This window comes from Peromyscus maniculatus, chromosome 4 (genome assembly GCF_049852395.1).
Source record: "Peromyscus maniculatus bairdii isolate BWxNUB_F1_BW_parent chromosome 4, HU_Pman_BW_mat_3.1, whole genome shotgun sequence".
Classification (NCBI taxonomy): domain Eukaryota; kingdom Metazoa; phylum Chordata; class Mammalia; order Rodentia; family Cricetidae; genus Peromyscus; species Peromyscus maniculatus.
Window position 1 is genome coordinate 10,627,653 of NC_134855.1, and position 15,386 is coordinate 10,643,038.

At 52.8% G+C, this 15,386-nt stretch overlaps 1 protein-coding gene across 8 annotated transcripts in view; it reads right to left on the reverse strand.

Annotated features, from left to right (window-relative positions):
* The window catches only part of Rapgef1 (Rap guanine nucleotide exchange factor 1), a 123,304-nt gene that overhangs the window by 21,457 nt on the left and 86,461 nt on the right, over positions 1-15,386 (reverse strand). For 4 of the 8 annotated variants that reach the window (XM_076569090.1, XM_076569091.1, XM_042275020.2 and 1 more), the window contains one exon: positions 11,872-12,074. In XM_076569090.1, the coding sequence (XP_076425205.1) occupies positions 11,872-12,074 (203 nt within the window). Of the gene's footprint in view, positions 1-466; positions 725-9,595; positions 9,752-11,871; positions 12,075-15,386 lie in introns of all 8 variants that reach the window. The other 4 variants (XM_076569085.1, XM_076569088.1, XM_076569086.1 and 1 more) reach the window with 2 other exon arrangements.

Genomic DNA, 15,386 nt, shown 5'->3' on the forward strand with positions numbered 1-15,386 from the left:
AGACCCTCTTTGTCCCTCTATCCGTCCCCTCTGCTCTATAATGCAGTTCCTCCCTGTGTTCTGGTGAAGCCCAGGAGCCCCTGCATGGGCCCCACAGGCAACCTTACCTCTGTCTCTTCTACTTCACAGGAGTCTGGACCTCTCTACAGACACACCAGAAAGAAAGCTCATAGTGTTTTCTATCTTATCCTTGTGACAACTTACTGTTCTAAATGATCCCTAGCTCACTTCCCAGTGTGATGGGAATTCTATATAAAAGATTTGGTTTCTACTCTGGAAGCAGGAGGATCACTACTACCCTCTGAGGCCCCATAGCTGCTTTCCAGGCATGCTTCAAGTGGGTTCACACGAGCAGCAGACTGGGCTGGAGGGGGAGGACAAGGCCCTCTGTGAGCATCATTGTTTTTCTAAAACCCTGCAGGCCTAAGTGCAGATGTGCACAGATGTGTGTGTACTGAGTTCTCACCGAGTCAGTGAAAGAGGTTTCGGAAGGAAGGCGGACAGGGTTCCCATGAAAGCTGCTGTCCTGAGAAGATGAGAGAGGCCCGTCCACGGTGCTGGGAGGCGGACTGCTCACGGTGGGCACCGCTAAGTCCGAGCTCTGGGACGCGTGGACAGGTGGGAAATGTGGAGAGGAAGAGGAGGTAGGCGGAAGGAAAGGTTGGACGGAGGCTTGGTGGTGAGGCATGAAGTCCTGGGAGTAAGACCTAAACACAGATTTGTACTACAGAACCCAGGCAGAAAACACACACAACGAGAATGTGGGAAGAGAAAACAGACAAGAGAAAAGCTGGTTAGGTTAACTGTGGTTCAGCACTGATCATCTGTCCTCTTTCCTAATCAGGAGCAGTTGACCATGCCGGACAACCCCCTTACAGACTCGCATGCCTAACTGTTTTCAGAAAGGGGCTCTGGGCTGGACACTGACTAGCACTATCTGAACAGCAAGACGTGGACAGTGGATCCCTGGTGTCCAAGGACAAGACATCCCACTCACCATGCTGATGACGACATGGGCCTTTGAGATGGAAACGAAACCTCTACCCCCCCCCCCCCCCACTTCAGGGACCCTAGGGCTAAATCCTAAGTCACATTTGGAATCTTTTGGAGGACTCTCCAGCTTACCCCTTAAAAGGCAAACATAACATCGTTTAAATACTGTAATGTGCCTCAGCCCCTACTCCTCCTCCCCCCACCCCCTTTTTTATTCTTTCCAGACAGGGCTTCTCTGTGTAGCCCAGGCTGGCCTCGAACTCACAGAGATCCGCCTGCCTCTGCCTCCCGAGTGCTGGGATTAAAGGCGTGCCCACCAGCTATCTCCGGTCCTTTTAGAAAACCGACTGGAGGCGGTGCACTACACAAACACGGTTCCTCTGACCCGGCTCTCCTCCTCACTCTGCTCTCTGCATCGTTAACAAACGCAGCGACTCTACAGCCCTCTGGTGTCACCCCAGAGCCGCTGGCAGGACTCCTCCAGCTTCTCACCTGACAGAAAGTCAGATGCCAGACAGAGGTGTCTGTAAGTCCTCACAGCTTCTGAGGCCCAGGGAGCAAGCGCCCCGTCCCCAAGCCGGGCTCCTGACCACCCAGCTGAGGAGTGTGCAGTGCCTGGTAGCCCCACTGCTAACTACCACAGGGCCTGGGAGAGCAGTGTGAGGAGGGACGCTTGGTATTCCTGCCAGCCTTGTGCCCACCACAGGTGCCAACTGAAACATGTACGCAGCTCACTGTGGGCTCTGTGCATCTGCTGTGGCGCAGGATTCTCAGAACCCACTGGGGGAAATAAGAAAGGAAGAAGAAACAAGTTTTAGATTGAAGGAGATATTAGGTCTGAGTCTGAAATGCCCAGGTCAGGCTCTTGTGCTGCACACGGTCTCCAGTTGGCGGCACTGTTGTAGATGCTGTGGGACCTAGCCAGAGCTTTGTCACTGAGGCAGCCTTTGACGGTTACCCAGCGCAGGGAGCTTCCTGCCCCATACTCTTTGATTCCGGGTCAGCTGTAATTTTCAGCACAGGCTGCAGACGCTCTGACATCCCATTCCCCAACACACACACCTTACTACTTCTCCATCTGTGTGACTCCGGACACACACATTCTTGTGTATCAGTCTCTCCATCTTTAAAATGGGGTGAGCTGGTTGTGGTAGCACACGTCAGTAATTTACTAAAGGAGGTGGAGGCAGGAGGATCACAAGTTTGAGGCCAGCCTGGGCTGCACATTTATTGGGCCGGCCATGGTGGCACATGCCTTTAATCCCAGCACTCGGGAGGCGGAGGCAGGCGGATCTCTGTGAGTTTGAGGTCAGCCTGGTCTCCAGAGGGAGTTCTAAGACAGCCAGGACTGTGTAGAGATACCCTGTCTCAATGGGGTGGAAAGGACAGCCCTTCTCTCAGAGGACAGTTGCAGCCACCAGTGAGACAGCGTCATGCCAGTTCTCAGTGTGGCCCATATTCCACACCAGCTGTCTTTTACTGCCCCCAAGAGCAGAGGAGTCATTCAAGTACTAGGGGTGAAGTCCTCACAGGAGACAACATATATTTGCTGGACCAACAGATGCTCAGGAATAGATATAATTAAACAAAATGTAAAATTACATTTAATTTGCTTATTCATGTATATATAAGTATGAGCATGCCACTGTGCATGTGTGGAGATCAGAATTGGTTCCTTCCTTCCACCACATGGGGCCGAGGGATGCACCTCAGGTGATCAGGCTTGGTGACATGCACCTTTACCTGCTGAGTCATCTTTTTTTTTTTTTTTTTTTTTTTTTTTTTTTTTGAGGTGTGTCTGTGTGTGTGTGTGTGTCTGTACGAACAGAATCTCACTATGTAGTCTTCAATGGCCTGGAACTCACTATGCAGACCAGGCTTGTCTTGAACTCTCAGAGATCTGTCTGCCTCTGACTCCCAAGTGCTGGGATTAAAAGTATGAGCCACCATGCCTGGCTACTACTGAGCCCTCTTGTCAGCCCTTAGTGTAATTTTCTTTTGGAGACAGGGTCAGGCTATATAGCTCAGGTTGGTCTCAGTCTCCAGAGTGCTGGGACTACCGCTGTGTAACTGCTACACCCAGATATTGTTTTTATTTGCATGCCTTTCTTTCTTTCTTTCTTTCTTTCTTTCTTTCTTTCTTTCTTTCTTTCTTTCTTTCTTTCTTTCTTTCTTTCTTTCTTTCTTTCTTTCTTTCTTTCTATCTATCTATCTATCTATCTATCTATCTATCTATCTATCTGGATTTTATTTATTTTATGTGTGTGAGTGTTTGCTGTAGAGGCCGGAAGAGGGCATTAGATCCCCTATGACTGGAGTTATGGACAGTTGCGAACTGCCAAGTGGGTATTGGGAATCCCCAGTCCTCTGTAAGAGCAACAAGTGTTCTTAACTGCTGAGCCGTCTCTCCAGCCCGTTTTTATTTTGAGAAAGGATTAATTGATATGATCGTTAGGCCGGGCTGGAACTTACAATCCTCCAGCCTCAACCTCCCAATTAGCTGGGGTGATAGGTGTGTCACACACTGAATGCTTTTATTATTAATTAAGGTATCTAGAACAATGCCAGGCCCACAGCAGCAGCCCAGCAGTGAGTGGGGATGAGCCAATAGAAAGGAAGAGGCAAGAGCAGTCTGTGTCTCTGGGACAAAGGGGCCTGAGTATCTCCCTCCCTTTCAGCCCCTGCTCCTAGCCTGCTTAGGCATTCCAGTTATGCAGTCATGCTGGGACAAGAGCCAAGCTTGAGAAGTACCTTTCCAAGGGTAGGAGGTGCCATGGAAGGCTCTCCAATAACCATAAAGCACCACTGGCCCTGGGCTGCTCTGGGTGGCTCTCTGGATTCCAGAAACTGTGCTGGGGGTGGGCTCAGCATCACACTGCTTCCACAAGCCCTGGTTCTGTCAGGCCCTTCAGGATCATGTTCATCCCCAGAGCTGGAGAAGGGCACAGATGGCCATCTCACAGCCACCCGCCCCTCGGCAGCCTGACCCAGTCTATTTTTGGATCTGGGGGGTGCTCGGTTTTGCTTCTGAGATCCCTGTGCAGCAGGAATTTGTATTTATAGCCTGAGAAAGGCTGTTTAGGCTGTGGATTCTAGAACACTCAAGGCTCCTGTCTGAGACCTGCACACTTGGGGGACAGAGCGGTGCCAGAGAAAATGAGCACCAGGAGGGAGGTGCTGGTCCCAGTGTCAGCGAGGAACACTCGAGGACCTGGGCAGTGATGCTCAGAGTGCCTGTGTCCATCATCTCATCAAGCTGACAGGAAGTGCTGCTGCAATCTTTCTGAGGCTGAAGGAACAGAGACCACCTCCCTAACATCCTGTGCTGGTGGGAGGTGGCACGGGGTGGCCTGTGTCACACTGAGTTCGGAGACACTGGCCCTCACCTATCTGATCTGCTCATGGGGTTCTTCCACCAAGCACTGTATGGTGCTGGGCAGGTAACATAAGCCAGGGATGGATGCAGAGAGCAAAGCCCTGACCGTCAGGTAGAAAAGAGGAAGCAGCAGCCGGCTCTTCTGAAAAGATACGCTCAGAAGAGCTACTGATTTTTGTGGTAAAAAAGATGGGCAACCTGCTATGTTTGCTTGTAGCCAATTCATTAGAGACAGAGCCACCCTATGCTGGTCAAGCTCCAGTGACGTTTTCTCTCCATGTTAGTCCTGACATAAAAAAATACCAGGGGATGGGGTCTGTGCTGCCATGGCAGGAAAGCAGGACAGCATATTTCCCAGCTACTCGGCTTAGTCCTCTGGTGGCCAGGCAGCTAGGGTCCGAGGGGGCAGCCTGCACATCAGTACTCAGTGGTGAGAGCTGGAGCCCAGGCCAGGGATCTGATCCAGCCCTGCAGAGCCCCCAGCTTGTACGACAGCAAGACAGCTGCAATGATAACTAACAGACTCGCTGTGCTGCCGCAGGTCAGGGAAACCTCCAGAGACAGGTCATCCCCTCACCAGAGATGCTCAGGATGGCTAGGTTTTCCTGCTCTTGGAAATATAGATATGAGCTGGGCTCACGCTTTAGTCCCAGCACTCAGGAAGCAGAGGCAGGTGGATCTCTGAGTTTAAGGCCAGCCTGGTCTACAGAGTGAGTTTCAGGACAGCCAGCACTACACAGAGAAATCCTATCTTGAAAAACCAAAATAAATAAACAAACAAATAAATAAATAAAAAGGAAGAAAAGAAATATAGATAAGCCACCATACAGCTGCTTTTTAAAAGGCCACTAGGGCTGGAGAGCTGGCTCAGCAGTTAAGAGCACTGACTGTTCTTCCAGAGGACCCAGGTTCAATTCCCAACACTCACATGGCAGCTCACAACTGTCTGCAACTCCCAGATCTGAGAACCTCACATAGGCATACATGAAGGCAAAGCACCAATGCAAATAAAATAAATACAAATAATTAAAAAAAAAAAAAAGGCCACTAAACAGTCATAGGAAGTTGTTTTCATGATTTGGGACTCTCCCTGGGTACTGGGCTCAGCATGGGGTTTGTGGAGCCATTCACAGAACAGAAGAGAAGAAACGGTCAGGTGAGGCAGGGGTGAACACTCACTAACCCTGCTACATACTGCCCTCAGGAAACTCAGAGCCAAGTGGTAGACAGAGGTCTACACCAAAATAGCTAGAGACCCTGGGGCATCAGATCTGGGCCTGTAAACTGAACTGTGCTGCCCGACTCCAGCGAGCAGGCACTTCCTCTCCCATAAGGGGGACCCCCTGCTGTTAGTAGTACCAGGAATCTTTCATGGAAACAACCCAGGGAACAACCCAGTAGGGAAGTGGCTCTGCACAACATCTCTCTGCCCCTGGGCCCCACCCCCACACCCCTTCTTCCTCTCATGTGTCATATGATTTAGCTTTGCTTAGGGCAGGAAGTCAGTAGAGACAAGAAGAGATAGGACAAGCAAGGGTGGCTTGAGCTATGCAAAGCAGCCTGGGCCTGTCTTCATGCCCCATCATAGGCAGTACCCCTTTCTGCCCACCCTCATCCTCCTAGTCTCTCTCTCTCATCTCCCCACTTCCTGTTTGGTTTTTAGGTCAGGTGGTGTGCCCATGGTGTCTGTGATGGCTTTTGGGGGAATTCTCGGGGATAGTTCACAGCCAGGAGAGACACAGGAGCACTGGTGGAGTGTAGTGAAGGAGTCAGTCCTCCATCTCAGGAGGCGGCTCTGGCTTTATCTATGGCTACAATACAGAAGCCAAGTGTTTACATGAGGCCTGCATCTTCTGTGAAGGACATGTGTGAAGTCCCAAAACCTGGATCCAATGCTCAGAGAAGGACTGTCTTAAGTCCAGAATGGAATACCAGCTGCTTTATAGCCCTTTTCAGAACACTTAGGTCCATGATGACATACATTTAGCCTTTTTGGGGTGGGGTGGTTTTAGGGGTGTCAAGATAGGGTTTTTCTGTGTAGCCTGGCTGTCCTGGAACTTGCTCTGCGGACCAGGCTGGCCTCAAACTCAGAGCTCTGCCTGCCTCTGCCTCCTGAGTGCTGGGATTAAAGGTGTGAGCCACCACTGCCTGGCTAACACTTTCTTATCCCAAAGATTTTTGTTTTAAATCATAAACATCATTATGGGCATTTAAACATATCTTCTCAAAATGGAACCAGCTAGCTATTTTACTTATCCAGAATTGGATGGGAAAGAAACCTGTTAACAGAGTCTAGCACCCCAACAGGTGTCTTGGTGGTGGTACCATCTAGAATGGATGCTAGGAAAGAAAGGGGTGGGGGAGAGATGACTGATTCTCTACTACCTGCTCCACAGTATTCAGAGCGACTGGCACCTTTGTGGTCACCAAGAGTCTCAATGCTGTCACTATTGATCAAGGGTAATGTGAATACGAACAAAACTCCTATTGTTCAGGACAGAGAAGAGACATTGGAAGGGGACAGCCGGGACACAGGTGTGGAGAGAGCTGGGCAGTCCCCTAGCTGGGCTACGATGAGGACACTGCAAGCAGCTCCGGGAGGGAGGCAGAACCTGGGAAGAGAGAACCTTGGAGGGAGAGTCTAGGACAGGAAGAAGGGCCTGGTGCCACATCTGAAGGCTCAGGTAGCTTGGCAGCTTGGGAAGGCAGGGAGGCTACCTCTCAAACACAGTCCACAGCAGGCCCATGGTGAGAAGAGGCCACGGTGAGGAGGCCAGGCAGCAGCGGCCTCTTGCGCCTCAGCAAAGGCTACTCCTGGCTTCCCACATTTCCTGCTTTAGTCTCCTCGCTCCTCAGCGCCTTTCTTGCCAGGCAGGTTTTAATGACCCTGCAGACATACAATTGTCTTGGCTGCTGTTCAAGTCTCTGTGAGTGATGCCTGCATCAGGCAAGCACAGGAGGCTGAGAGCTGGAGGCTAGCACTGCCTAGCAGCTGAGGCTGCAGCTCACTTAGGGATCAACTCCCAGGCTCAGCCAACACCAAGGGCCGTGCCCAACAAAGGACAGCTGGGCCCTGGCTTTTCCTGTCCTAAGGACACACGGGATAGCTGGTACTGCCACTGCTCTTTAGACGCCCCCTCCCCCGCCCCCGTGATAGCAGACCCTGTGCTTATGCTCCAGATGGCTCTTCAGAATGACTCCTGGGCTTCCTGCTCACCATCCCTGGAGCAAGGTCCTGGGTTTGCAACATGTTTGACTTCTTTCCTTGTCTTCAGTGGTCTCAGACATCAATTGTCCTTGGATACAGATCAATTTCTTTCTCTCCCCATGTCTTTCTACTGTGACTCCCGAGGCCATTGACACCTTGGCTTAGCCCAGTCTCTCTTAGCTTCTCCGACTGTGCCTACTGAGCCATGAGCCCCTCTCGGGCATGCGGCTACCCATTTCTATCCTTCTTGTCGCTAACCCATCCCTGCTCTCATCACAGTGTGGAACGCCATGTCTAGGCTCGTCTTAGAATTAAGCAGAGACTGTGAAGAGCTGGTATGACACTAAATCATTCCCTTGGGTCCTACCTATCAGGTGACACACACTCCAAGCATTACCATTACTCATGGTTCCTTTTATTGAAACAACGCATCCTTTTAGTGTGCCCCTTGGACTCTTTCCTGGAGCTGCAACTAAGAATACAGAGTCACAAATGCAAGATGCCTCAACATTCCACAACGGTGACACACTCAGACCCAAATCCAAGAAAATGCCCTTGAATGTTCTGCAGTTCTGTAGCAAACAGCTCAGTTCATTCACAGTTCTCTGCTAACAGCCAAGAAGGAGTAAGTAGAAACTCCTAGTTGTGTGTGTGTGTGTGTGTGTGTGTGTGTGTGTGTGTGTGTGTGTAAAACAGTCAAGGGCTAGGATTGTCTAAAACCAAGTTCTCCAAGGTCGGGGGAGGGAACGTGCTAGAGGTGCCTTCTGAGGAGCAGGCTATCTGTGTGGCAGGGCAGAGGTAACTCATCCTGCCCCACTGCGATACCCAGCACTTCTGAGCACCATGAGAGAGGAGGTTCCACACTACAAGGTCTTCCTGGAGGCCCTGGGCATTGAACTGCCAACCCTAGACAAAGGCGGACACCAGACAAAACAACTGGGAACCGGGCAAGTTTTACAGTCACCTATCCAAGCTTTCCACTGGGGAAGTGAGGGGTGGGTGGGCGGAGTCATCACTTTACTCCTGGGCATAGGATGAGAAGCAGGACAAGACTCGAGCCCAGAACTCAAGATGCGCAGTGATACAGCTGCCAAGCTCCCCATGTATGTGGGGTGCTTCATGTGATTTGATCCGGTTCTCTCAATCACACTGGGATTCCCAAGAAGACTCTGAGGCCCAGAAAGAAGTCAATACTTGAGCTCAAGCTGCTTTTGAGGGTAGTGAGCTTGGCTCCATTCTTTCCCTTTGGCTCTGGGGCAGATGGAGACTCCAGAAGGCTAGGCCTCTTTGTGTGTTACCAGAGAGCTGTCTACGGATTGGTCTAGCCCTCCCTACGCTGGCCTGTGTCAAGGTGACAGGCAGTACCTCCCTTCAGGAGCAGGGTCTCCTTCCCCTTGCCCCCAACAAGTGATCCTTGTGACCCCACTGAGTGGCTGCCCCGTGGTGGCTCTGTGTCGGTTCTGAGCTTCGGCCACAGGGTACCTGATGCTTTTCCATTTGTTACCTTGGAACCCTGCCAGCTGCTACAAGAACAAGCCTAGACCAGCAGCCTGGCAGTGGTGACAAACTAGCCCAACTGTCCCACTCAGGTCCCAAAGATGTCTGTCTGCCTGGGCAGATTAGCAAACCATCCTCCTAATCTGAGTCCCGAGCAAAAACAAAGGGTTACTGCTTTAAGCCATAGGACTCTGGCTGTTTCCACCGCACGAGGTAAGCAAAGGCACCCAAGCACCATCGCCCCTGCACCCAGTTACCGGCTTTCTGTGTGAGGAGCACTCCCTTGAACCCAGCCCTGGGAAAACGGAACCCAAAACCAGAAGCGGCTGCGCTCCGTGGCAGTGTCACGCTCACGCCGTCACCCCACACCACCCCCAACCACACGCCAAGGCCCAGGGGATCAAGCGTTCAGATTCTCTCCTGTGGACAGCAGGGGATGGGCTGCACCACTGTCCGGGGGGCACGGCTTCCAGATTAACTGCACGAGTCTCCAAGGAGGAAGAGCAGGAAGGAGGACTCACCGAGGGCACAGGCAAGCTGCCGTGCCGGTTGAGAAAGGAGTTAGACACGGAGACACTGAGGCCCTGAGCGGCACTGCCGTCCTCGGGGGTGAAGGCCACTTTAGTTTGCTGGACACAGTAGGAGACAGAGAAGGAAGAAGCAGCATAGGAGGCCTGCTGGGCAGGGGTGGAAGAAGGAGGGAGGAGGAGAAAGCAGAGACGGTCAGCATAGGAATGGTCAGCATAGGCAGCAGAGCTGTGTGGCTAATACCGCCGAGGGGTGTCCTGCAAAGGGGGGCTGCCTGACTGCACCAAAGGCTGCCTCATGACAGATTCTAATACCAACTTTCAGACAGACTGCAGAGGACAAGTAGGCCGCAGCCACACAGGCTTGGGCTGACCCAGGACTCAGAGCTCTTCAGAGTGGAGTAGACCTGTGTGGTCATTCTGGCCTCAGAGCTCAGAGCCGAGTCAGTTTACCTGGGCTTTAACCTGGGCCCTATCAGAGACCACCCACTAGCTGTGGGCTTTTCTGTGTAACAGTCCTGGTGGTCCTGAATTGCTCCGTAGACCAGGCTGGCCTTAAACTCAGAGATCTGGCTGCCTCCACCTCCGGAGTGCTGGCATTCAAGGTGTGCGCCACCACTGCCCAGCTTGGGCATTTCTAAGAGAGCTTGGTGGCCAGGGTCTTCCTTTGAAACTGTGGCGAACTCTTGCACTTTCTGAGTACATCTGGGGGAAGACTAATGAAGTGCCATGCACACAGCACTGTGAGTCCTGTCTATTGCTGTAAGTGTAATTGCTACCACACTTGTAAGAGGTGCTCAGCTCCTGTACATGTGCTGGAGACAGGACATAACCAGCAACTGGCACAGCCTGTCCTGTGGTAGGCCAGGGCTCACCTGGAGCTGGCCTTGGAGTTCTAGGTCTTTGGATAGCTGTGGCCTGGGGATAAGTTCTAGTTCCCAGCCTCTCTTTACTCACAGTTCAGACATGGTGAAGGCTGTGTGCACCCGAACCTGCCCGGGGAGGTCCCTAACTGGCTGATCTCTCCCCAGCCCGCTGCATGGTGGGACAGGCAGCCTCTTGTTACACCCTTGGAATGGTTCTGTTTCACACGCATGTGAGGAGTCTGCCTCTAGCTGTTCAGAGGCTGTGGACTTTTCAGCACAGAGATGCCCAGAGGTCACGGAGGGGCAGCCTCAGGAAGGACTGCTCAACAGTGTCCCAGGCACACATTTCTAGTCTCATAAAGACGACCTTCTGGGAAACAAGTGCAGAGTGGTTTAGAGTCCCAGGTGGTACCATGGACAGGGCTGAGACCCCAGGTTCCCAGAGCCCAGCTCAGCCTTCCATCTCTGTAAGAGGCTGCCTCTCTCAGGCTGAGAGCTTCTGAGATGAAGCAAATGCCTACTGAGCTGACTGGCTATAACCTGTGAAGGCTGAACAGCTCAGAAGCCCGAGGCTAGGCCAAGCCCCAGGCACTACAAGGTAAACAGGGCTTATTTCCTCTCACAAAGCACAGGAAAAAAGGGCTTAGCTTGCCAGGCACGTCTCTTCTCTAGCCAGAAAGTGGACTGGCCAGCAAGGTAGCAAAGCTGCCCACACAGCTCTGCAAAGGTAAGACTTCCGCTCTGCAGCCTGGCTGGACCAGGGCCTCGGCCCCCGAAGCCCAGTGTGTAGCAGCAGCAAGGAGAAGAAGCCCTGCCAGGCTCAGTGCTCTGCCAGCGGGTGAGTGTGCAAGCCGGGCAGGAGCCATCACAGAGGTGTGCAAAGGAGGACGCTGCTGCGTTTGGAGCACAAAGTGGCTCTGTCTGAAGCCATCCTGCTTCAGTGGAACTTGTTCCCATGGGGCCATCCCCGGCCAGGACTGGGATGGAAGTCATTCCATACAGTTAGGCCCATTATGGAAGTCAAGTCCACAGATGGCTGCACACAGACAGCGCTCTGTGCTTTGATTGAGTCCCTCCTGTCTATGAGGTCTATGTGAGAGCCACAGAAGAAAGGGAAGACACAGAGACTGTCAGCAGAGAAATCAAACATTCTGAGCACAAGTCTGTCCCGGCTACACAGGCTGCTCTGGAGGAGGCCCTCTGCCCCCGGGGTGAGAAGCTGGCAGTGTGGGACAGGCTGCTCTGAGTATCTGGGGAGGAAGTGGAGGCACCATGTGGGAGACGGACTTGAACACACCTAATGGATGAGAGGCAGGTTCAGCCTGGCCCCAGCAGGACTGCTCCAGTTTTGGAAGCCCTGGTCACTCACAGCAGTGCCAAGGACACAGATGGGGAACTGCTTACCAGCTGCCGCTGCTTGGGGGGCAGGGCGGGAGGGGGGGCCAGCTCCTGTGTGGAGTCGCTGCTGCAGAAGGAGTCGCTGAAGCCATAGACCTCCATGAGCATCTTGTTCTTTTGCTGGTAAATGTGCTCACTCTGCGGTGTCTGGTAGAACATGGATGGTTGTGGCTCTGAGTAGTCCTCTAGCAGCTGCATGTAGGCCAGCACTGTGGACAGAGGGGGCTGCTGTTCTCTCGCCAGAGTGGAGCCCACAGAGCCGCCCCGCCCCGCCCCCACCGGCTCTCAGGCTACAGGGAGAGCTCCGGGCCTCGCGGAGCAGGGATGCTACTCTGGGTGCCACTACAAAGGTGGACATGTGCCATCACCCAGCTGGACACGCTCACAGACCCCTCCTGTGCATGGCGGGCTCGGGGTGTGAGGACTGTCAGCTAGCTTCTTCCACTGTAACAGATGCCCCACTCGGCCCGGGGTATCGACACTGGGGAGGTTGTGAACATGGGAGATTTTGTACTTTCCACTCAGCGTTGTTGTGAGCCTAAAACAGCTCTACAAACATAAAGATCTGTTAAAGAAAGCACAGGGGCACTTTGCACCCTTCCTGCAGAGGTGCTGGGGGTTTCCATGCTCAGCAATACCCAAGGCTCTGAAGGGCTGTTCAGCCTCCGCCTGCCCTTGGGGTCAGCCTCGGCTGGATTCTCTTGTGTCAGAGATTGAACACACATGAGGCTCCTGATGTTTCCAAGTCCTCCCTTAACCTACGGTGTGTGCATGGGGGGGGGGGGTCCTCATCCACAGTTTCCCTTTCAACTCCCCTACAGTTTGTACACTTTATGTTTGTAGTGTGGCCTTTCCTCACTCACTGTTCACTGAGAATGGTGTACTGTACACGCAGGCTCAGGCACACGTGCTGGGACTGCATGGGGCCAGCAAGGTGGACCCTCTGCCTTATGGGGTTCACACTGTCACCGGAGCAACAGAACATAGACACACAGATGGCGTAGCAGCCCTACAGACAAAGACAAAGTGTGGTGGCTGAAGGGTCGTACTCTAGACTATGGAAGAATGGCAAGATGGGACAGGTCTTCTACCACAGTCCACAGGTGATGATACGAAGGCCCCGGAACGGGGGGAGTGCAGAGTGGGCAGAGCACAGAATGCAAAAGACCAGGGAAGAGAGGCTGGGCTGCACTCCAGAGAGGCTGCTTGCAGGAGGCTTTATTCCAAGCATGGGGAAAGCACACTGCAGGCTCCACTTGGGAGTATCGAGGCCTGACCCACGGTAACTTGAAATGATTCTAAGTCTGTTCAGTGATGAGCAAGAAGACAGAGGAGCTGCAGTGGGAGACGGTGATGCGGAAACAGGGCAACAGAAAATAGACAGAGCAGGGCGGAGGTGGTGCATGGCTGTAATCCCGGCACTTAGGGGGTACAGGCAGGTGGATCTCTGAGTTCAGGGCCAGGCTACACAGAGAAACCCTGTCTCAAAAACAAAAACAAACAGACAAACAAAAGATGGAGGAGGATTTACTGCCTTTCTCTTAAGGGCTAGCTTAACAGGGCAGGGGCCATGTTTGATTTGTCCAAAAAATTTTGTAGAATGGGTGAATGAGACACGGTCCCAGCAAGTACCTCTAGGGACTTGTTAGCTCAATGGCTTCCTTTCTAGCTGAAGGGCTGCAAGCAGAGCAGCAAGCGGACAGAGGGGGAGAGAGAGCACACAAATGCTAGCTGAGCATCTTCTCTGCACATGGAGGCTAAGCTGATGTCTCTAGCAGGGCTGCCTGTCACAGCCTGTCTGCTTGGCAATGCTGTCACAGCCTCTCTGCCTCAGCACGGTGGCAGCCAACAGCAGCAGGGACCTCATGTGCCTGGGGAGTTGAGAGGCCAGAGAATCAAAGCTCAGCTGTCACATCACATGCTCTCCGCATCCTCGCAGGCACCGCTCCACACAGCGGGTGGAGGCCCTTCAACCTCACATGGAGAGTCAGTGAGGGCTGTGTTCCTCAGTACCTGGGTCCCACTGTCTACAGAGCTAGAGAGTCTGGGAAAGGGGCTGGAACATTCTGCCTAGGGGCCTGAATCATCTCTACCCTAGGCACTGGAATCATCCCTACATACATGGAAGGGATGGCAGAGAGAGGACATAGTTGGTGCTTTGAGACCTGGTTAGGGCTGAGTATCAATTAACCCACTCATAGAGAAAGCAAGAATGACAGCTGTGAAGTAGACCAAAGGACCTAAGTCAATGTGTGGCAGACACAGGGACACAGCCTTCTGCATCTTCCAGGCAGAAGTATAACTTAGGTTATACCCCAAGTGCCAGGAGCATCTGCTCTGCAGTGCGGGCATTTTTCTGAAAACCAGGGTTGGGGGCCTACTTGTCAGGAAGCAGAGGAAGCCAGCCTGAGGCAGGGAGTGCATGTGGGACCTAGGGTCTCAAGGGTCAGTGATCCTCAAGGCTCTGATTGGTTACATCTACACTAGGGTGTTGGCAAAAGTGCTCTCTTGGCAGGTCCTCCTGGTGTCCTTGCTGAAAAGAAGGCTGCCGTGTTTATATCACAGAATACAAAAGAACCTGTCAGCTCTGCTGTGCACTGACAGAACAGGGCTGTGCTCCCCATGACTGAACATGGAAGAGAAGTGCTCCCACTGCCTTTGAAGCCCCACAGTGCTGCTGCTGTACCCTTGTCAATCAGCCTAGGCTGACCCTAGCCCCACCACTGCTTTTCCAGAGGGGCCAAGCAACCCCCTCTACCCAACATGCCATCAAACTGGGGCTCCCCAGGCTTTTGGGAATCGCTGATGGTGAGGTCCTGGTAGAGACCTGCTAGCTACACACAAAAGAATAGCATTGAGGTTCAGCCTCCCAGAACTAGGAAACAGTTCCTTTCCAGATTGGGCAATAGCTCAGATGCCAGAGCAGCTCACAAGGCTAGGAATGCTTGGCTGCAGGCACTTCTTCAGGCACCTGGGGTCCCACAGTATTCAGGCACTCCTATGGGCTTCTCTTAACAGGGAGAGCCAGGGCCCATCATGATGTCAGGGCATCCTTCTCAATGAAGACGTATTCTGACATCATAACTGCCCATGTATGAGCTTGCTTTAGAGGTACCAAATATAAGGGATGACAATTACTCATTCTTCCCCCCAAGGCAGTTCTGTGAAGCTTCCCACCCACTCACAGGTGGGATGCTCCAACAGTCCCCTCAGGGAGTGAAGGGCAGGCTCTGGATCAGGACAGAGTCAGGGTGCTTCAAGTTCCAGGCTCTTTCACTGAACGAAGAAAAATGACCCCTGCATGGGGCGAGGGGGGGCATGGGACCTCTATCTGAGAACAGTGGGTCTAAGGACAGAGGGCAAAGCCCATCTTTCTGGGCTAGGATATGTTCAGACCCCAGCCAGGCTCGAACCCCATATTGCCTCTCATTCGGTATCCGAGACCTGGTCTGGAGAACTAAGGACAGAAGTTTTTGCTCAGAGCCACTCTCTTGGTGTTCTAAGGGATCTAGTCACAGCAG